We start from the raw sequence: 23,094 nt of genomic DNA, 5'->3' as shown, positions 1-23,094 counted from the left end.
AACTGTAAAAAGCCTCGTTCTTAAGTCCCCAGGTGATACCTGACACACTCAAGCACTAACTTTGTAGGCGTGGGTACAGAAGATAAGCAAAAAGTCACACAGTGGTTCCTTTGCATTTGGCCCAGCGGCCAGGTTTAAAAGGACAAACAGGCTACACTGCATGGAAGGTGAAATGCTTAAATGTCAGAGGAGCATTGTTAGGACCTATCTGTATGCACGGCAACTATCATGTGTTCCAAAAAAGAAGAGAGTGCATTTCATGAAGGGAAACGAGAATAAAAGACTGTATCCTGTTTTACCGTTCCCAGAAGACACAGAAAAAAATCTTTTAACAATTTAAATGGTGTTGACTTCACTGACCTAGTATTGTGTCAGTCTCAACACCAAGGGAAAATATACAAAGTGTTTACATATTTCTCATCTGAGGGCACAACAGGGCAGCCAATCGGCATTCCTCTTCACTTTTACAGAGGCCACATCTACTTTCTGACAAATTTCAGTACAATAACTAAGAGCTATAAATCTTGACTGCTGCTTTTGCCTTATATGCACCCTACTACAGGTTTTATGAAAGCATGGTGAAAGATTTATCCCCTCTAAAAACACATTAGCTAAATAAAGATTTGGTTTTTTGTTTTGTTTTGTTTTTTGGGGTTTTTTTTTTTTTGCTTTCTGACAGGTAATTTTTTATTTCATCTTTTTAAAGTATATTTCCTGTATAAATGGAATTATTTAGCTGAAATTATTTGAAAAGTAAATTGAATATTTATTATACAGTGATGGAAGAATTCTTTGTCCTTTTCTCAATAAACTGAGATTCTCTGGATGAGATTGAGATGTTCAAACTCAGGTGTAATTAATAGGGAGAAGTCTAACAGGGTTGAAGTTGCCAGAAAGGGGAGGAAGAATATCAACACTCAGAGGAGAGGAACTCTCTGGCTTGCTTGCCACACAATCTTAGGGACCCCCTCTATCAGTTCTCAAGTATTTCTCACTTTATAAAACCCTTTGTTCAAAACAACAGACTTCTTTCTGTATCATCTTCTGTTCTTTTTTTTCAGTGAGTGGAAAGATTGCAGTTTGGTTAATTTAATGAAGCAGAGATGAAAGGGAAGAAAAGTTAGGGTCTTAAATTTCAATTTTCTCTATTAAAAATAGGTGGGAGGTTTTCCCCTAGGGCAAATCACTACATCTCTTTAGATTTGTTTTGTCTGATTTAAAACTTGTGAGGGAGTTCTCTTAGCGGCTCAGCAATAATGAACTCAACTACTATCCATTAGGTTGGGGATTCTACCCCTAGCCTCGCTCAGTTGGCTAAGGATCCAGTGCTGCCATGAACTGTGGTGTAGGTCACAGATGCAGCTCAGATCTGGTGTTGCTATGTCTGTGGTGTAGGCTGGCAGCTGTAGCTCTGATTAGACTCCTAGTCTGGGAACTTCCATATGCCACAGCTGTAGCCCTAAAAAGCAAAAACAAACAAAAAACAAACTTGTGAAACATATAAAGAATTAAATTGTTGAAAGAGATTACAACTATTAACATGAGTTTCATTTAAATAATAAGCAAATTCTAAGGAATATAGATCTAGTCAGAACTCCTACTTGATCCCTGAGCAAGTTACTTTGCCTGCCTCATTAAGTCCCAGTTTTGAAGTTTGTAAAATGTTGATAATACAAATACTTGCCTCATAAGTTTCTGAAAAGGCTAATTAAGATAATTAACAGGGCTTGGTAAACAGTAAGTGTAAACAGATATTAGTTATTGCTGTTTTCACTACAGTTATATGAAGAGTACTCTGTTGACCATCCATCATTCATGATGATGGATCTGCTCACACCACTTGAACTGTCTTTTCAAGAACCCTTGTTCCATCATTGTGTCTCCATTTTTCCTAAGTGCTATTATAGATTCTCTACCTTTGGAGATTATAAGTTTACATGTCTGGTTCTTCCTACTGGGATAAAAAGCTCCTTTAGTGCAGAGATGATGTCTGTTTTGGCTCTGGACCATAGAACAGAGGCCAGCCAGCACCCAACCTAGAACTTATTAAAGTTTATTAGGCACTAACCAGTGCTAGACCCTGCTACAAACATCTAAACTGCATTATCTCAATCTTAAATGAATGTTATCTCATCCTGCCTCTGTGAGGTGGGGTGTATTACAGTACAATCTTAATTTACAGATAAGGAAACAGGCACTGAGAGGTTGAAAACTTGATGAAGATCACATAATAAAAGGTGAAGCTGGTGATTTGATGCTGGGCTGTCTTTCTAGTCTGCACACTTATCCATCTTGTACATTGCTTCTTAGGGAATGTGCAATGTATATAAACACTAGGACATGTTCCCATTCTCCTTAGGCAAATGATATGTTAACCACATGAAACCAGCTGGGGCATATGTTCATACTTTTTGTTCTAAGGAGAATAAGACAAAAGGGTGCTCTCCCAACTAGATTAAGTAGGACGTTTTTATTAATTCTAAATGAGAAAACCGAGTCCCAAGAGTGAAACCAACTACCTAAAATCACTCAGTTGATTCAAGTTAACCATCCCCTAGTCAAGGGATTTTCAAACTTTAACATGCATCAGAATTACACAGAAATTGTTAAAACATAGGTATGGAAACCCCATCCCGAGCTTTCTTATTCCGTATATCTGGGATATTTGATTTCTAGTAAGCTTCTTATAATGCTGATCTGGAAACTACATTGAAAAGCACTGTCCTGGACAAAGTCAATTTATAGTCCTATACTATACAACCTCACAATCCCTTGACTCATTACCTGAAGTCATAAAACATTTGTAAATTGTTTTTCATGCATAATCATGCAGCCTGGCATCAGAGATACCAGACCATGATTTTCATTTATAAATTTAGGAAGTGGAATTTCAGGGAGTGACGTCAGCATCATGGTGGAATGAGATGCTCCATTTCTCTCTCCTTGAATATAGAACTAGTAAAATATCTGTAACTCAAAAAAAAAAAAAAAAGTTTCCTGTACCCAACACACCAGGACACCAGAGAGATACATACATCTTTATATCTGAAGGGGGGTAGAATACTGGAACACATAGAAGAGGTGGAAATAGGAGGACAGGGGAGCCAGTGCCTGTGATCCTGGCCTCCCAACTGTAGTGGCTGAGCCCACAGCCCCAGAGAACCCGGTAGTACAAGAAAAGGTAGTGCACGTGACTCCAGCCTCCCTGCTGCAGCAGCACCCATGGACAAGGAACCAGACAGCAGTGGTGGCAGGGCTCATCCCTCCAGTTCCAGCATCCTACCACAAACCCAGCATCCTACCCCTCACTTGCAATGACAGCACAAAACATGACAACCCCAGATATGCCAAAGGTGCCCACAACCCTGGATCCTCATCCTACCCTCCACCACAGTGCCAGTGCCATGTCCCAGGCGATCCCAGATGTCAAAGAGGCATCTGCCATCCCCATGCCCAGGTGGTAACACCAGCAACAGCAGCAACAACAGCAGCAGCAAGGCACCTGCAAACTCCAGCAGAGGTGGTAGAGGGTAGGAAGTGCCAATTCTCAACTATAGACAGAGGCAACTCAGGTTGGGGGTGGGGGGGGAAGCTTGTGCTATAGTGCCATCTACTGAGAAAAGAAAGACCTCTAATCACCATACTGTTGAACTGTTAGAATCCAAGTAAAAAGCTCTACCTAAATAAGAAAGGTGTTTACTACTCTCTCTTCTCTTTTTTGGTTTGGCCATACCCACAATATATGGAAGTTCCCAGGCCAGGGACTGAATCCGAGCTACATCTGCAATCTATGTGCCATGTGATAACTCTAGGTATATACTACGTCAAATGTGCCAGCAGAGAAACAACTCATCAAGCACCATTAAAAACCAAGGTAAAATGGTATCATAAAAATAAAAAGATAATTTTCCAGAAACCAGACTTAAAGTCACATATTGTGATCTAACTGATAAAGAAGTCAAAATAGGAGTTGCCACAGTGGTGCAGTGGGTTAAGGATCTGGCATTGTCTCTGCAGTGGCTTGGGTTGCTGCTGAGTCTCAGGTTTGATCTCTAGCCTGGTGCAGTGGGTTAAGGATCTGGTGTTGCCACAACTGTGACAGAGGTTGCAGCTGTGGTTCATATTCAATCCCTGGCCTGAAAATTTTCACATGCCACAGATGCAGCCCTTCCCCCCGCCAAAAAAAAAAAAAAAAAAAAAAAAAAAAAAAAAAAAAAAAGAATTCAAAATAGCTGTCATGCAAAAACTCAGTGAGCTACAAGTAAACTCAGAAAAACACTCTAATGAGCTCAGGAATAAAATTAATGAATAGAAAAAATACTTTACCAAATGAATTGAAACTCTAAAAAAGAACCAGTCATGAATTCTGAAACTGAAGAACTCAAAAAATGAGATGAAAAATGCATTAGAAGGTATTGCAAATAGAACAGGCTATATGAAAGACAGAATTAGCATGCTCAAAGATAGAAATCTAGAAATGATTAAGGTAGAAGAGGAAAGAAAAAAGGTTTTTTTGTTTGTTTTTGTCTTTTTAGGGCTGCACCCACAGCATACGGAAGTTTCCAGGCTAGGGGCAGAATCAGAGCTGCAGCTGCCAGCCTACGCCAAAGCCACAGCAACAAAGGATCTGAGCTGCATCTGTGACTAAAAAAGCCTATGAGATGCAGCAAAAGCAGTTCTAAGAGGAAAGTTTATAGCAATACAAGCCCACCTCAGGAAGCAAGAAAAAGCTCAAATAGACAACCTAACTTTATATCTAAAGCAGCTTGAGAGAAAAGAGACAAGACCTAAAGTTAGTAGAAGGAAAGAAATTATAAAGATCAGAGCAGAAATCAATGAAATAGAAATGAAGAAAGCCATAGAAAAGATCAATGAAATGAAAAGCTGGTTCTATGAAAGATCAAAAAAAATGATAAACCCTTAGCCAGACTTAGCAAGAAAAAAAGAGAGAGGACTAAATCAATAAAATTAGAAATGAAAAAGGAGAAATAACAATGGACATCACAGAAATACAAAGGATCATAAGAGACTACTATATGTAACTATACACCAATAAAACAGAAAACCTAAAAGAAATGGACAAATTCTTAGAAAGGTACAATCTTCCAAGACTAAACCAAGCCAACTAATCTATGACAAAGGAGGCAAGGATATACAATGGAGAAAGCCTCTTCGATAAGTGGTACTGGGAAAACTGGACAGCCACACGGAAAAGAATGAAATGAGAACACTCCCTAACACCATACACAAAAATAAACTCCAAATGGATTAAAGACCTGTATACAAGACCAGACACTATAAAACTCTTAGAGGAAAACATAGGCCAAACACTCTCTGACATAAATGACAGCAACATCTTCTTAGATCCACCTATCAGAGTATTGACAACAAAAATAAAAATAAACACATGGGACCTAATCAAACTTCAAAGTTTCTGCACAACAAAGGAAACCCTAAATAACACAAAAAGACAACCCACAGAATGGGAGAAAATCTTTGCAAATGAATCGACTGACAAGGGATTAATCTCCAAAATTTATAAACAACTTCTGCAGCTCCATACCCAAAAAACAAACAACCCCATCAAAAAACGGGCAGAAGATCTAAACAGACAGTTCTCCAAAGAAGACATAGAGATGGCCAAGACATAGAGATGGCCAAGACATGAAAAGATGTTCAACATCACTCATTATTAGAGAAAATCAAATCAAAACCTCAAAAAGAACGAAATACCAGCATTTTTAGCAACATGGATGGACCTAGAAATTTTCATACTAAGTGAAGTCAGTCAGACAATGAGACACCAACAGCAAATGCTATCACTTACATGTGGAATCTGAAAAAAGGACAGAATGAACTTCTTTGCAGAACAGATACTGACTCACAAACTTTGAAAAACTTACGGTTTCCAAAGGATACAGGTTAGGGGGTGGGGGGATGAGCTGGGGTTTGGGATGCTATAAAATTGGGTTGTGATGACCATTGTACAATTATAAATGTAATAAATTCATTAATAATAATAATAATAATAATAATAATAATAATAAAGAGACCTTCCCAGAGAAACAAAAACTGAGGAAGTTCATCACCATTAGACCTGCCTGACAAGAAATGTTGAAAGGAAATTTTCCACCTGAAATGAAAAGGCAAAAACATACAAAACTCTGAGTAAGTGATAGACAGAAATCAGAAAACTGCAACTCTATATCAGAATAAGTTGTTAAATATTTAATTATAGCATAAAGTTTTTAAAAAAATAGGAAAAATAACTATAGCTACTTCAGTTGGGTAACAAATTCACAACATAAAAAAGGGATAACTTGAGACAACCAAAATATAAAAAGGGAAAGGATGGAGATAAGATGCTACTGGCAGAAAAAGGACTATTTTATTTACAAGATCTTTTATAAAAACCTCATGGTAACCACAAAACATAAATCTAGAACAGATACACAAAATATATAAAAAAAAAAGAGGAAACTGAAAAAAACTTCCAAACTAAAATGGCAGACAGAAGCAAAAGGAAAAACAAAGGATATATAGAGCAACCAGAAAACAAAAAAATAAAAGGCAGCACCAAGTCCTTATTTATTAATTATCACCCTAAATGTAAATGAACTGATTCCACCAATCAAAAGACACAGAGTGCGGAGTCCTGTCATGGCTCAGTGGTTAACGAATCTGACTAGGAACTATGAGTTTGTGGTTTTGATCCCTGGCCTTGCTCGATGGGTTAAGGATCCGGGATTGTAGCAAGCTGTGGTGTAGGTCACAGATGCAGCTTGGATCCGGAGTAGCTGTGGCTCTGGTGTAGGCCAGTGCCTACAGCTCTGATTAGACCCCTAGCCTGGGAACCTCCATATGCTGCAGGTGTGACCCTAGAAAAGACAAAAAAAAAAAAAAAAAAAAAAAAAAAGACACAGAGTGGCTGGATGGATCAAAAAAGAAGACAAATATATGCTGCCTCCAGGAGACCCATCTCAGCTCTAAATACAAAGGCTCAAAATGAAGGGATGGAAGATGGTACTCCAATGAAAGAAAGAAAGAGAAAAAGAGAGAGAGAGAAAGAAAGAAAGAAAGAAAGAAAGAAAGAAAGAAAGAAAGAGAGAGAGAGAGAGAGAGGGAGGGAGGGAGGAAGGAAGGAAGGAAGGAAGGAAGGAAGGAAAAGGGTGTAGCCATATTCATATCAGACAAAACAGACTTCAAGCCAAAAATGTAGCAAGAAGGAGTTCCTGTTGTGGCTCAGTGGAAACAAACCCAACTAGTATTCATGGGGATGTACGTCTGATCCCTGGCCTTGCTCAGAGGGTTAGGGATCTGGTGTTGCAGTGAGCTGTGGCAAAGGTTGCAGATGTAGCTTGGACCTACTTTTGCTGTGGCTGAGGCATAGGCCATTAGCTGCAGCTCCCATTAGACCCCTAGCCTGGGAACTTCCACATGCCATAGGAGCAACCCTTAAAAAAAAAAGGTAGCAAGAGACAAAAATAGATATCATATAATGAAAAGGGATTTTTTTCTCAGGTGCAAAGGGAGCATTCTCAAAAATAGACCATACATTGGGACACAAAATAAGTCTCAATAAACTTAAGAAGATTAAAATCATATCAAACATCCTTTCCAACCACAATGGTAAGAAACTAGAAATCAACAAGCAAGCTGAAAAAAAAATCACAAAAATGTGGAGATTAATAAACATGCTACTGAACAACTATTGGATAGACAGAAAAAATGAGAAACAACACCTGAAAATAACTAAAAAATATGACATGCCAAAGTCTATGGAATGCAGCAAAAGTGGTACAAAAAGGGAATTTATAGCATACAGTTTTATATAAGAAACAAGAAAAATTTCAAACAATCTAACCTTAAATCTAGAACTAGAAAGAGAGAACAAAAACATGGAGATACAGAGAGCAGATTAGTGGTTACCAGAGGAATAGGGGCATGAGGGAGAGCAAAATAGGTAAAGGAGATCAAGTGTGTGGTGTCAGATGGAAACTAAATTTTAGGTGGTGAACACACTCTAGAGTATACAGAAGTTGAAATATAATGTTGTATACATGAAACTTACAGAATGTTATAAACCAGTGTTACTTCAGTTTTTAAAAAATGGCATTTCAGCATAATCTCTAACTATACAACAGAAAAGCCATATTCCATGTTTCCACCAAGATTGACAGAATGATTCAAATTCTCCCTGATATCAAAGAGAATAAAGTCTAATAGGGAAATACAAATTTGTCCACTTGAACTCTTGGATTTTGTGTGAGAAAACAGATAGAATGCTTCATGAACATTATATAGATTATACATTATATGGATGAGTATTATTCTGAATAAAAAATACAAAGTGACAGTTCTGGCAGAATAATATTTTTGAGCTGTAAATTATTTATGGGCCCCTCACTTTTTTCCCCCTTTTTCTTTGCCTCATCCAGGTAGATGGTCTGCTCTCAATTCACTGCACTCTCAATTCTTCTCAGTTCCAGAAGAGAGATTGTGCCATGATGGAAAAATAGTTCTTATCAATCTTACTGCTTTGATTTCCTAAAGCCTAATCCTTTGAGACAATGCAAGATGCCTCCAAGGCAAAAATCATGATGGAATTAGGGAGGTCTTACTTCCAAGACTTAAAAAAAGATTCCAGAATGAGAGGACAAAATGTCAAGTGAAGATTATGAGGGCAGAGGTTTGGAGTGGTGGCAAAAAGTTCCCTGCACTCTGTCTTAGTGGAGCTAGAGAAGAAATGCTGAACAGAGCATTTAAGAAAACAGGCCAGACACATTCATAGATTTCCACACTTTCATGCATTTTAAAAGCACCAGAAAGATTTGCACATGGCAAAGCATAGGGGAAGGTAAAAGTAATGGGGAGTGTTATCCAAATTGACAGAGGCCATGAGATGAGAAATAAAGGACATCTAAGTGGCAGCAGCCTGTACTGGAGAATGACACAACCACAATGGTAAGAAACTAGAAATCAACAAGCAAGCTGAAAAAAAAACCCACAAATGATTTCTTGGTCAGCTACAACACACTTTAACACCTTGGACTATGTGGTCCCATTCAACTTAAACACATCCCCCAAAGATGACAGAAAACCACAGACTGACCAAGATTTACTGCCCACAGCCCTCGAAATTCATTTGTACCAATGAATTTGTGAACTGAGAGTTATGTTCAATAATAAACTAGACATACGTAGTAAGGAATCTTAAATAGTATCTACCATCTCATGGGGGGAAAACGTTTTTAGAAATTCCAGGAAATATTCCTATTAGTCAAAAGATTATGAGGAGCCAAAAATAACTGAGATTCTTACAGCAACCCCTACTAAATGGATTGCAATATCTGCATCAGATATAGCTTTTCTTCTGTTTTTCACAAAGTCATTTCCAGTAATGCCAATGTTTAAGTCTTAGAAAAGGACAGAGACATTTCTAAAACTCTGAGTGGTGATTTTAGAAATAGCATCTTTGTGACGTTTGTATTTCACTATTCTCCATTTTCTTATATACCTTCCCAGGATAATACCAGGATGTGACTGTCAATACACTTAAAGAATAATATATCCCAAAACTAGGTATAAAATTATAGCAAGTTTTTAACATTTTTTTTTTGTTACTAAGGAGAGTGATGCTTACTCTTTACGATAAATCGTCTGCAATAAAAGAATACAACTCATTTAATCCTTCCATTTTTAACAGCCGTCAATTTTATTTATCACATAATGCCACTGGTATTTCGCTTTTCCTTCTGGGGTGCAAACAGTTTTCCTCTCTACTTTTTCAGCTAATGACTACCTTCTCCTTGCTGATTGGAGGGCTGAAAATACAGCTGCTGCCGGGGCTCCCCGACACCCAGGCAGACATCTTGGGAACACTGATGGAGCTGATAACAGGCCATTTTATAGGGCCTTAAAAGCTACTCAAGAAATGAACGAGGTCCATTAGACTTTCTGTCATGCATATGATGAGGAAAAATATACCACTATAAGATCCACTCAATTGTCCTGCTGTGACAGCAGTAGCTATTGTGTGTGAGAGGTTTGGGGAAGGTGGCTCCACCTTGGTGTTTATGCTCTGCTGGCTAGTGGGAGTTTCAGGTACGGCATCCTAACAGAAGGGGCTTTGTGATAGGCTATCAGTGACAAACAAAAACGACAACGTGCAGCCCAGTGGTTTGACAAGAAGGAGAAGCTCAACAAAAGGAGACTGACCTGCTTCAGTTTCCCATTTCAGTCTAACATTTAGTTCCTCACACAAAGCTCAGCTTGGTGTGTTGGTGTCCAGATCACATTCGAACCTTGTACAAAGTGATGAGAGTCAAGCTGAGATATTTTAAGTGGATTTTTTTTCTTTGTACCACGCTTTGAACTGCTTTTGAACCTAGATGTTTGGCAGAACTGTCCAAGCTAGAAATCTGAGAAAGAGAAACATGGAGAAGAATGTTCTCAGACTGTTTTATTTTTACATATACGGTATGCACGCACATGTGTTAAATATATCCCATAGCCCGGTCTTCGACATATACATGATAATCTAATAGAGGAGCCTCCTTTTTCCTTATGAAAAAGACTGCCTTTTCATCAAGATCTATATATAAACTCACTTCAATAAATATTGAGCACCTACTACTCAATATTACACTACATCTTGATAGGAGAGACAGATACAAGGTAACCAGTACAGGGTATGGAAATTTAGCCTCTGAAAGGAAACTGAGACATGTAGTGAAATACTTACAAGGTATGATGTGTTCTTTTCAATGCCACATTCCCTATCAAGGCACTTGTAAGCTTTTCCCATATTTCTTAACTTGACAACTCTATCTTCCCACCTTCTCACTTCTGATGCATGGACATCACCTATTACCTGAGAAAACGCAACATGAGAAAAGTCGCTTTACCTGTCATTATATAGAAGTTATTAAAAAAAAAAAAGGATAGTGTGTCAAAGAAGCAATGTAGGTGCCTGTTCAGTGGAACCTAAGAGAAACTAATGGAAACTAGATCTAGTCCTCAGATTTAATGTGCTATACCAGCCCGAATTCAGTGCTATACCAACATGTGATCATTCTTTTGTCTTCCACCTAATTCCTCCCATTACTTATTCTGGCTTTTATTTCATTTTTATATTCTCTTGAAAGGGAAAGAGAACTATCAAGTTTGAGCCATACTCTTTATGCCAGCCCTGTGCTAGCATTTTAGACAATGTGTCTCTTCTAATCCTCTCCACAGCCCTCTGAGGTCAGTAGTGTGATCTTCATACAGACGGGGACACTGAGCCTCAGCAAGATGTCACAGCTGGATGGGATTCAAACACATGTCTGCTTGAATATAATGTTCTCCATGCAGCCCACAGACACTTTTTGTCAGTCTGGCTCCTTCCACTATATACAGGACAGGAAAGGGGTCAGGAAAGGTGGTAGCTGCTTATGAATTACAGTAAGTATTTCACACCTTTATTATTGACACATGTTCAAGAATTCCTTTTTTAAAAAAGCAGTCCTTAAAAAGTAGTCAATCTACTATCCTACATTAGTCCTTGCTTTCACCACCCAATTTCATTTTCTAATAATTTATAGACTTTTTAAAGCATGGTTTTAGATTTAGAGACAAACTGAGCAAATGATATATAACATGCCTCATAGCAACTCCTAACCTTTACACACACACACACACACACACACACACACACAGTTTCCTCTATTATTAACAGCTTGCTTTAGTAAGGCTGATTTGTTAAAATGATGAACCAATATTAATACATTATTATTAATTATAGCCCATAGTTTACAATAGTGTTCACTTTTGGTGTTGCACAGCTCAGTGGGTTTTAACAGACGGATAATGACATGTTTTCATCATTACAGCACCATATAGGATAGTTTCAATACCCTATAATCCCCTGTGCCTCACCTACTCATCCATTCTCCCCCTTCCTCTCCCTGAGCTCTTGGCAACCACGGATCACTTTACTATGTCTATAACTTTGTCTTTTCCAAAATGTCATATAGTTGGAATCATACCATATGTATTTAGACTGGCTTCTTTCACTAAGTAATATGTATTTAAGGTTCCACCTCAAGAACCTTAGGAAAAGTCCTTTCATGGCTTGATAGCTCATTTTAAAAATTTCCCTATTTTTTTCAACACAAAACTATAGCACCTTCAATATGTCAGGGGCTGTGATGACTACCGGGGATACAGAGATGGATAGGACATAATGCCTACTTTCAAGGATCTCACTTCCTAGCCTCAGGAGAAACGTACTTAAACACAAAGTAATAACATTTTATGGGTATTATAATAGAACTCTGTAGGGGTAAGAAAAAGGGCAAAGCAGGGAGAATTTAAATGTACTCCTAATACAGAGTGTCAGGAATGGCCCCCTACAGCATTTGGTATTTGAACTGGGATCGGTGAGAACCAGGGAAGAGCACCAGGAGCCAAGCTGAAAAGTCTTAGGTGGGACAGCAGGACACACTGGAAAAGGCAAGATGTGCAGCCAGAAGCTGATATTTGCTAACCTCTCAGGTCTGTTCTGGAACCTGTGGTCTCTCTCACCTTTTTCGTGTCTCTTCGCATACATCATCTCATCAGAGGCTGACCCAGAGCCCCCCCACCCCCGGGGGGGGGGAAGCTCCTCCTTCCCACCTCACACCCTTTTCTCCTTACCCTCCTTCATTTTCTCCATAGCAATTCTCAGCTTTAATATTTAAATATATATTTGTATGTGCAAGGTTTTCCTCCTCCCATAAGGTGGGAGCAGGAAGTTTACCTTCTTCACATCTGGCCTACAGCAGGCCTGCAACAAAGCATTTGTGGAGTGAAGGAATATGCTTCACGTAGGGGAAAAAACACATTAGCTCTTATGTATTAACTCTTTCCAGTAACCAAGGGAACATTCTAACCCTAATTTACGTATTTCCAACAACAGCTATTAAATCCACAATACTCTAATTCCGCAGTTTTGAATATTGTTTTATTTCTCTACATGATATTGGGAGATAGAAAAAGGAATCTCAAGAGCTTTAAAAAATATCAGATAATTTTACTGACCTTCACCTACCATAATTTTGACCAAACTTTTTTTTTTTCTAATACTAATTCAAGGTCTGCTCTAATAAATACTCCTTTGCTACAATAGAACCTGGCATTTAGTCACCATGAGGAGGTGTTAAATAATTACCCTAGAGAACAGCTGAAGATTGGCACCCAATATATTTCTATGTAGCACATCTTATGACTTTCAGGGTTCCACATGTTTCAGTTCTCTCTTTTGTGGTTAGGTCTTGAGGGCTACAGCTAGTAAACTTTCCACTGGGAATGCTGTCTTGAAGGAGGTGGGGAGAGAGGAAGCGGCATGCTCTGAGCACCACTGTGTGCATCGTGCTTCAGTAACACCACTCCCAGACATAGCCAAAGCCTGAGCACTGATTCAGTGATGGGAATGATGGGAATATGATGGGGAGGACATGATTCTGCTGTGTGGCCATTGTGACTGTTCCGGTTTTGGACAGAGTTACCCAAGGTATTACTCCCCCATGGATTATTTTGGTGAAAAGCACTGGCTTTCTCAATCCCTTGCCCTCTCAGTTCTAGGATCCAATCTTTTATCTCCAGTCTTTTTATCTGGACAAGCCCAGTCATTCATGTCCAACGCCATAACTCTGGACCTTGATATCAATCACCACAGGGGGAAAAAAAAATCTCAGTGTCAAGTTCCTACCTTTTTGACATGCATCCCTTGTTACTTATCAACTTTACATATTGTGTGTACATGTTAATCCCAACCTCCTAATTTATCCCCCCCTCCAATTCTCCTTTGGTACCCCTAAGTTTGATTTTGAAATCTTGGAGTCTGTTTTTGTTTTGTGAATAAGTATTTGCATCATTTTTTATTAGATCTCACATATTAGTGATCACATTTGATATTTGTCTTTGACTTACTTAGTATGATAATTCCTAGGTCTATCCATGCTGCTATATTTTGTTATTTTTATGGCTGAGTAATATTCCAGTGTTCATAGGTACCACATCTTTATTCTTTCCTTCACTGATGGACATTTAGGTTGCTTTTATGTCTTGCCTATTGTAAATAGTTTGTAAAGAATACTGGTGTGCATGTATCTTTTTGAATTATGGTTTTCTCCAGGTATGTGCCCGGAAGTGGGATTGCTGGATCATATGGTAGTTCTCTATTTAATCTTTTAAGGAATCTCCATACTGTTCTTCATAGTGGTTGTACCAATTTACATTCCCACCAACAGTGTAAGTTCCCTTTTCTCCACACCCTCTCCAGCATTTATTGGTTATAGACTTTTTGATGATAGTGGCCATTCTGACTGGTGTGAGGTGATACTCATCCCTGCTCCTCTCACTTCCCCACAGTCAGTGCCAGCAATTATTTAGTCGAGTGAAGGGTTTTCCATTCTCACATCTCACATCCTCATTTTTTATTTCTCCCAAGTCTAGATTCCATGGATGATTATTACAACCAATTTGCCTTTAACTCTTTTGCCCACCTCTCACTCTTTGTCATTACTTCCCTCCCCCCTTTTTTCTTCTTCTTTTTCTTTCTGCGGAATATGGACGTTCCCCAGCTAAGGGTCAAGTAAGAGCTGCAGCTGCAGCCACAGCAGCACCAGATCTGAGCCCGCATCTTCCATCTCTGCTGCATGTTGCAGCAATTCCAGATCCTTAACCCACTGAGTGAGGCCAAACCCGCATCTCACAGAGACATTATTGAGCCGCTGAGCCACAATGAGAACTCCCCTCTTCCTCATTTAATTATACCTCAACTCTGGTTAAACTCACCTGTCCATTTTCTCTGCACCTCTGCCCCAGAAGCTGAGTTATTTTCCTGGAGAAAATTAACAACCATGCTGTAGATTGATCCTTCTCTAAATTTATGACCACTAATCCTAGCAAAGCACTCAGGAGTGCCCAGCAATCCTACTATGTTTCCCATTAATTGGAACAAGTTTCAGATCTTCTTTCTCTTTAAACCTTCAAAACCCCCTCCCCTCCACAGCTCATGAACTCAAGAACCTCATTCTTCCCCAAGAAAAGAGTAGCAATCAAAATGGGAACTCCTTCAACTTCCCTCCACCAACTTCATTAACTTACCTGCATCTACACTCACATTCTCTGCCTTCCTCTTATAACCAAAAAAAAAAAAAAAAAAAAAGATTTCCCAGTGCCTTAAAATGTCAGCCCCTTCCCTTACTGTCTGGATTTCATCTCCTCTTCTCATGTTCAAGAAATTAAGCCTGCAATTATCCTGTGACTTGCCATGTATCATTAGACTTTGTCTCCTGGATCATTCCAATAAACATAAACATACAAATTATCCAGTTAAAGAAACACTCCTTTGATCTCACATTACCTTTCAGTAATTGCCTCATTTTTCTGACCCCTTCAGAGCAAAATGTATCAAGAGACTAGATTTACTGACTTCCTTTTATCATCTCACCTTTTATCTTCAATTCACCACAGTCAAGTTTATCTCCCCTCTAACCACTGAAATTACACTTGACAAGGCCAAAATAATGTCCATGACGTAAAATTAATGGTCATTTCTGTTTTCATCTGGCTTGACTTTATAGCAAATTTCTTTCTTCCTAAAATACTTTATTGTCTTTAATTCCATATTACAACACTATCCATGCTTTTCTCCCGTGAAAAGAACTTTCTTCTCAGCCTCTTTTTCTGGCTCAGTGCTGACCTTCTTTCACTTCGTTATCTGGACTCTCTCCTGAGATCTCATCCAGCCCCATGATGTTATTATCTGCGTGCTGTTGACTCTCCATTTTGAATCTCCAGCATAGAAATCTCCTCCTGAGCTCCTAAACTTGTTTCTCTCCTTTACTTCCCCAGCTAAGAAAGAACATCACCTTCCAACCATTTGTAAAAGCCACATTTCTAGAAGACGTCCTTGACTTTTTCTTTCCCCTTAGAACTCCTACATCACCTTCACACATACTTCCTCATCGAGCATCAAGTTTGGCCAGCTGAATCGCAAACATATCCTCTCTATCTGCCCACTTCGCTTTGGGTCTGCTGCTACCACCCTTATCCACGACATTGTCATCTTTTGTTGATAGTACTGCGGTAGTCTCTAACCACTATTCTTGCTTCCTTTCAAGAGCTTCCGAAATCTTTTCCCCATAAATCATCCATGTGAACTTTCTATAATGTAAATAATATAATGCCAAGTGCCTTAAAACTCACCAATGGCTTCCCACTCCACTTAGAATCAATTGAAAACTTTTTCCTTTTGCCGAAATGGCTCTTTGTGATTTATTCTGGTCTGTGGCTCCACCCTCGGCACATCCACTCCTCCTATTCCTCACTATGATCCTGTCACCCAGGCTGGCCTTCTTTCTATTCTTCAAGTTTACTAAACTCCTTCCCAACTCAAAGCCTTTGAAAATTGCTTGTCTTTCTGCCTAGCACACTCTATGTTAAGAAATGACCCTGCTACATACCTTATCTAACATGAATTTCCCCTCCAGTCACTATTATCAAGTGAAAATGTTTTATTTTTCTCATACCACTTACTATCTAAAATTTTACTATAGCTTTAATTTGCTGTTTTCCTCCCTCTAGAATACGAACTTTATAACAACATGGATCCTGAATGCTATCTCATTCACTCCTATTCAACTTAGTCAAAGCAGATAGCCTACCAAACAAAAGGTGATCAGAATTATTTGTTGAATGAATAAATGAACATTGAAGCTCAGTTGTTATATAATATTAAATATCAAGATTATTAGAACCTTTGCTTTTTCTGTCTTGGAATTAATGTTGAAATTCAGTATTTGGGTTGTAACATAAGACTTTGTACTTCAGGATTCCCAAGAAGGTTCACTGCAACCTTTGCAACATCATTGCAAATTATATTTTACATTAAATATAAATAAACATCATTATTTTACATATATATGTAAGACATATATATAATATATATGTAATATTTATTTCTTTATTTCATGAATGCACCTGTGGCATATGGAGGTTCCTGGGCCAGGGACTGAACATGAGCCACAGCTGCAACCTATGCCACAGTTGCGGCAATGCCGGACCCTTTAACACACCGTACCAGGGTGGGAATCAAACTCATGACTCCACAGCAACTTGAGCTACTATAGTCAGATTCTTAATCCACTGCACCACAGCAGGAACTCCTACATACATTTTTAAAAGTAACTGTGTGTGCAAATAATCTACAAATAATAAAAGTTAATAAGCCTCTAGACTTGATAATTTTTCTATTATCTTTAACTCAAGTACTATAAATTTTTCAGACGGTAGTTTGCAGCTAGACTCTAAAGCTATAAAAATGCTGGAGTTTTCACAAGAAATAAATTCCAACAGTCATAATATTCCTGCCAACATGGTGCTAGAAACAAAGCAAAATGCTTTAAAGCCACTATTTGGCCTTAGAGTTTTGCTAATGTCAAGCTGACCTGAAGAATATTTTAGTCTTGGGAATTCCCTTGTGGCACAGCAGGTTAAGGATCCAGTGTTGTTACTGCAGCAGCTCGGGTTGCTGCTCTGGCATAGGTTTGATCCCTGGCCCAAGAATTACCAAGTGCTACAAGCATGGCCAGAAAAAAAAGAGAGAGAATATTTTAGTCTTACTGTTTTATCCCCAGTATTTGCTATATGTTCCACTAACAGCATGACTACTTTAATATTATCTATGTTCAATAGTCAGAAGTACAGTGAAGAGAGGACAAGATGGCGGAGGAGTAGGAAGACACGCTCGCCCTCTCCCACAAACACAACAAAAAAAGCACATCTACAGAATAAATGACTCGCACAGAACAGCAACCAATCGCTGGCAGAGGAACCTAAACTCCAATAACGGCAAGAAATTCGTGACATTATTGGGCAGAACAGGAGAAAAGAGGAGAGTGAGAGAAGGCGAATCCGAGCGAGACGGGGGCTCCCGAAAGGGAACTGCGGAGGAGAAAGGGATCCTGCACCCAGGAAAGTCACCTACCGGGCAAAAGATCAAACGAACCGGAGGAATCTCCAGATGCAGAGAAGAGTGTAGCAGTAAGTTGGAGTACGGAAAAGCCGATCAAGAACCCAACGGACCATCTGAACTACGGGCAGAGTCACCAAAAATTGAGACGCCTGGGTGGGGGCTGGGCACCGAGACCTCACTGCCGAAGGTTAGTCCCCGAGAAAGGGCCGGGGGGGCGCCGCCTGGGTGGGGGCTGGGCACCGAGACCTCGGCTCCAGAGATTAGTCCCCGGGCTAGGGGGGCGGGGCAGAGCGGAAACTGCTTGGGAGGTCTAGAAACCAGTTGACGGGGCAGAGACTGCCTGGGAGACTAGAAAACAAAGCTGTCGCAGAGGAAGGGAGCAATACTCCAGGAGTGGGGAAGGGGAAAGCCACATCAGAGGGAACCTGGGAGAAGAGCCTGGTCTGCGCCCGTGCTGGGGAGGGGAGAGAAGAAGGGGTGGGTCCCCATAGAATACCCCCAAGCCACAGCAAGCTTACAGGCCCGCTAGCTAGCTGAAAACTCTGCTTCCCAGTGCATCCCCTCCCCCCACCCCCGCCACGCCCTACGCTCTCCCGGACCTGGGGCTGCCTGCCATCCAGGAGGGCTGGCCTCAACAATTGCCTGAAGCCTACCACCGCAGGGGCTGTCCCTGCACAGGCCTGCTTGCCCTTTGGAGGGGCTACACTTCCGCAGAGCAGCACCAAACAGCACCAGCCCCCGAGAAAAGGCCTGCAGCCTAGAAAAGCTAGAACAAGCTTAGCCAGGCTGTGAATAGATCGGCCTAATTCTCAGACGGTTTTTCTGAGTCGGGTTGCCCCGGGGAGGAGCCTCTTCGGTTTCCAACGGCCCTGCTACCCGCCCAAGCCCCCAGGGGATGCTCTAGTGGACCAGCTGCATAGGACTGCCAGCTCCAGGCAGGACCCCCTGCAGCCCAGAAAAGCTGCAACAAGCTCAGCCAGACTGTGAAAAGATCCGCCTACATTCTCAGGCTGTCCTTCTGAGTTGGGCTGCCCTAGGGAAGAGCCTCTCAGGTTCTCAGTGCCCCAGATAGCCGCTCCAGCCCCCAGGGGGTGATGCACCCCTAAAAAGCAGCTGCCCAACACCGCCAACCCCCTGCAAGAACCCCACAGCCTAAAAACACCAGAGCAAGCTCTGCATGGCCAAGTGAAATCTGCTACCATCGCGGTGTGGACCTCTCAGTCCTGTCTGCCCTCAGGAAGCCCTCCTTTGCTTCAAAGAAACACTGTTAGCCCCATCAACACTCCAGAAAAGCCACACTGCCTCAAAAAAGATTGACCAACAACGCCAGCCCTCAGGAAATATTCCACGGCAGTGACAAGGCAAACACTGCCCGATCACGGAGAGTACAACTCCCTCAGGAGAAAGAAAACAACAAGCAAGATGAAGAAGCTGAGAAACCACTCCCAGTCAAACCAACAGGAGAACTCACCTAAAACAGTCAACAATGAAACAGATCTCGGCAGTCTGACAGACCTGGAGTTCAAAAGAGAAATAGTGAAAATACTGAAGGAATTAAGAGAAGATATGAACAGTAATGCAGATACCCTCAGAAAGGAACTAGAAAATATAAGGAGGAGCCAAGAAAAACTAGAACATTCATTTGCAGAGATGCAAACTGAACTAGGGGCAGTAAAAACCAGAATGAATAATGCAGAAGAACGAATCAGTGATATGGAAGATAGAATAATGGAAATCACTCAATCTGGTCAACAGACAGAAAACCAAATCAAAAAACTGGAAAGCAATATAAGAGACCTATGGGATAATATAAAGCGGGCCAATCTACGCATAATAGGAATTCCAGAAGGAGTAGAAAAAGATAAGGGAATGGAAAATATATTTGAAGAAATTATTGCTGGAAACTTCCCAAATCTAAAGGATACTGGATTCAAGATACAAGAAGCACAGAGGGCCCCAAACAAACTGAACCCAAACAGACCCACACCAAGACACATCATAATAAAAATGGCAAAAGTTAGTGATAAAGAGAGGATCCTCAAGGCAGCAAGAGAAAAACAGAATGTTACCTACAAGGGAACCCCCATAAGAATATCAGCTGATTTCTCTACAGAAACACTACAGGCCAGGAGGGAATGGCAAGAGATATTTAAAGTGCTAAAAGGAAAAAATATGCAACCTAGAATACTCTATCCAGCAAGAATATCATTTAAAATAGAAGGGGAAATAAAAATTTTTCCCAACAAACAAAAACTTAAAGAATACAGCAACACAAAACCCAGGTTAAAGGAAATATTGAAAGGGCTTCTCTAAACCAAAAAGAAAGGAAGGAAAGGGAAGAAAAAAGAAAAGAAAAAAAAAAAGAAGAAGAAGAAGAGGAAGAACTAGGACTGAGGAAACTGCAATCGGGGGAAGTCACTCAAATAAGCCAGCATACAGATTTAATCATGAACATGCTTCAAACAAAATAAAATTAAAAAGAAAAAATAAAAAAGAGTCATCAAAACCATAAAATGTGGGCAAGGGATGTCAGGAGGTAAATAACCCTTTTTGTTTATATGTATGTCTCTCTTCTTAATTTTAATATAGTAATGAGGTGTTTGAACTTACAGGACCATCGGGCTAAAACACACAATTACGGGAAGGGGTTAGCATACTTAAAAAACAGGGCAATCACAAGCCAAAACCAAATATTGCATTTGCAAAAAATGAAAAAAAAAAACCACTCAAGCAGATAATAACAGGAGACCATCCAACCAAAAAAAAAAAAAGAAAAAATGGAGAACCATAGAATCAACTGGAACACGAGGTTCAAATGGCAATAAATAATCATCTATCAATTATCACCTTAAATGTCAATGGACTGAATGCCCCAATCAAAAGACACAGAGTGGCTGAGTGGATAAAAAGGCAAAAACCTTCAATATGCTGCCTACAAGAAACTCACCTTAGGACAAAAGATACACATAGATTGAAAGTGAAAGGGTGGGGAAAAATATTTCACGCCAATAGACATGACAGAAAAGCAGGAGTCGCAACGCTCATATCAGACAAAATAGACTTTAAAACAAAAGGCATAAAGAAAGACAAAGAAGGACACTATTTAATGATTAAGGGATCCATCCAAGGAGAGGATGTTACTATTGTCAACATATATGCCCCAAATACAGGAGCACCCAGATACACACAACAAATATTAACAGACATAAAGGGAGATATTGATGAGAATACAATCATAGTAGGAGACCTAAATACCCCCCTCACATCAATGGACAGATCCTCTAGACAGAAAACCAATAAAGCAACAGAGATCCTAAAGGAAACAATAGAAAAGTTAGACTTAATTGATATCTTCAGGACACTACATCCAAAAAAAGCAGAATACACATTCTTCTCAAATGCTCATGGAACATTCTCAAGAATCGACCACATATTGGGACACAAAGCGAATCTCAATAAATTTAGGAGCATAGAAATTATCTCAAGTATCATCTCTGACCACAATGCCATGAAATTAGAAATCAACCATGGGAAAAGCAAAGAGAAAAAACCTACTCCATGGAGACTAAACAACATGCTACTAAAAAACCAATGGGTCAATGAGGAAATCAAGAAGGAAATTAAAAACTACCTTGAAACGAATGATAATGAAGACACAACCTCTCAAAATCTATGGGATGCTGCGAAAGCAGTGCTCAGAGGGAAATTTATAGCAATCCAGGCCTTTCTCAAAAAAGAAGAAAGATCCCAAATTGACAACTTAACCCTCCACCTAAACGAATTAGAAAAAGAAGAACAAAAAAGTCCTAAAGTCAGCAGAAGGAAGGAAATTATAAAGATCAAAGAAGAAATCAATAAAATAGAGACTCAAAAAACAATAGAGAAAATTAATAAAACCAAGAGCTGGTTCTTTGAAAAGGTGAACAAAATTGACAAACCCCTGGCCAGACTCACTAAAAAGAGGAGAGAAAGAACCCAAATAACCAAAATTACAAATGAAAAAGGAGAAATCACAACGGATACAGCAGAAATACAAAAAACCCATAAGAGAATACTATGAACAACTGTATGGCAACAAGTTTGACAATCTGGAAGAAATGGACAATTTTCTAGAATCTTACAGCTTGCCAAAACTGAATCAAGCAGAAACAGACCAACTGAACAGACCGATCACTAGAAATGAAATTGAAGAGGTCATAAAATCACTCCCTACAAATAAAAGTCCAGGACCAGATGGCTTCACAGGTGAATTTTATCAAACATATAAAGAGGAATTGGTGCCCATCCTCCTTAAACTCTTTCAAAAGGTTGAAGAAGAAGGAATACTCCCAAAGACATTCTATGAGGCCACCATCACCCTCATTCCAAAACCAGACAGAGATACCACCAAAAAAGAAAACTATCGCCCAATATCATTGATGAATATAGATGCAAAAATTCTCAACAAAATCTTAGCCAACCGAATCCAACAACATATCAAAAAAATTATACACCATGACCAGGTTGGGTTCATCCCAGGTTCACAAGGATGGTTCAACATACGCAAATCAATCAGCATCATACACCACATTAACAAAAGAAAAGTCAAAAATCATATGATTATCTCAATAGACGCAGAAAAAGCATTTGACAAAGTTCAACATCCATTCATGATCAAGACCCTCGCCAAAGTGGGTATAGAGGGAACATTCCTGAATATAATCAAAGCCATTTATGATAAACCCACAGCAAATATAATCCTCAATGGGGAAAAACTGAAAGCCTTCTCACTCAAATCTGGAACAAGACAGGGATGCCCACTCTCACCACTGCTCTTCAACATCGTTTTGGAAGTCTTAGCCACAGCAATCAGACAAACAAAAGAAATAAAAGGCATCCATATAGGAAGAGAAGAGATAAAACTGTCACTGTATGCAGATGATATGATACTATACCTAGAAAACCCTAAGGACTCAACCCCAAAACTCCTTGAACTGATTAATAAATTCAGCAAAGTGGCAGGATATAAGATTAACATTCAGAAGTCAGTTGCATTTCTGTATACCAGCAATGAAACATTAGAAAAGGAATACAAAAAAATGATACCTTTT

General features: G+C 39.6%; 1 protein-coding gene across 5 annotated transcripts in view; it reads right to left on the bottom strand.

The window, feature by feature from the left end:
• The window catches only part of LOC146401057 (uncharacterized), a 499,586-nt gene that overhangs the window by 351,030 nt on the left and 125,462 nt on the right, over positions 1-23,094 (bottom strand). For all 5 annotated transcript variants that reach the window (XM_084973438.1, XM_084973441.1, XM_084973440.1 and 2 more), the window contains exons 3-4: positions 10,745-10,873; positions 10,219-10,421 (exon numbers count right to left, since the gene is read on the bottom strand). In XM_084973438.1, the coding sequence (XP_084829564.1) occupies positions 10,293-10,421; positions 10,745-10,873 (258 nt within the window). In that variant the 3' untranslated portion in view covers positions 10,219-10,292. The remainder of the gene's footprint in view (positions 1-10,218; positions 10,422-10,744; positions 10,874-23,094) is intronic.

This window comes from Sus scrofa, chromosome 8 (genome assembly GCF_054392235.1).
Source record: "Sus scrofa isolate SSC_HxYL_T2T_F1_AM1 chromosome 8, Sscrofa_HxYL_maternal_Yorkshire_Landrace_v2.0, whole genome shotgun sequence".
NCBI lineage: Eukaryota > Metazoa > Chordata > Mammalia > Artiodactyla > Suidae > Sus > Sus scrofa.
Note: the sequence above shows the minus strand (reverse complement) of the source record. Positions and strands in the feature narration are given on the sequence as shown.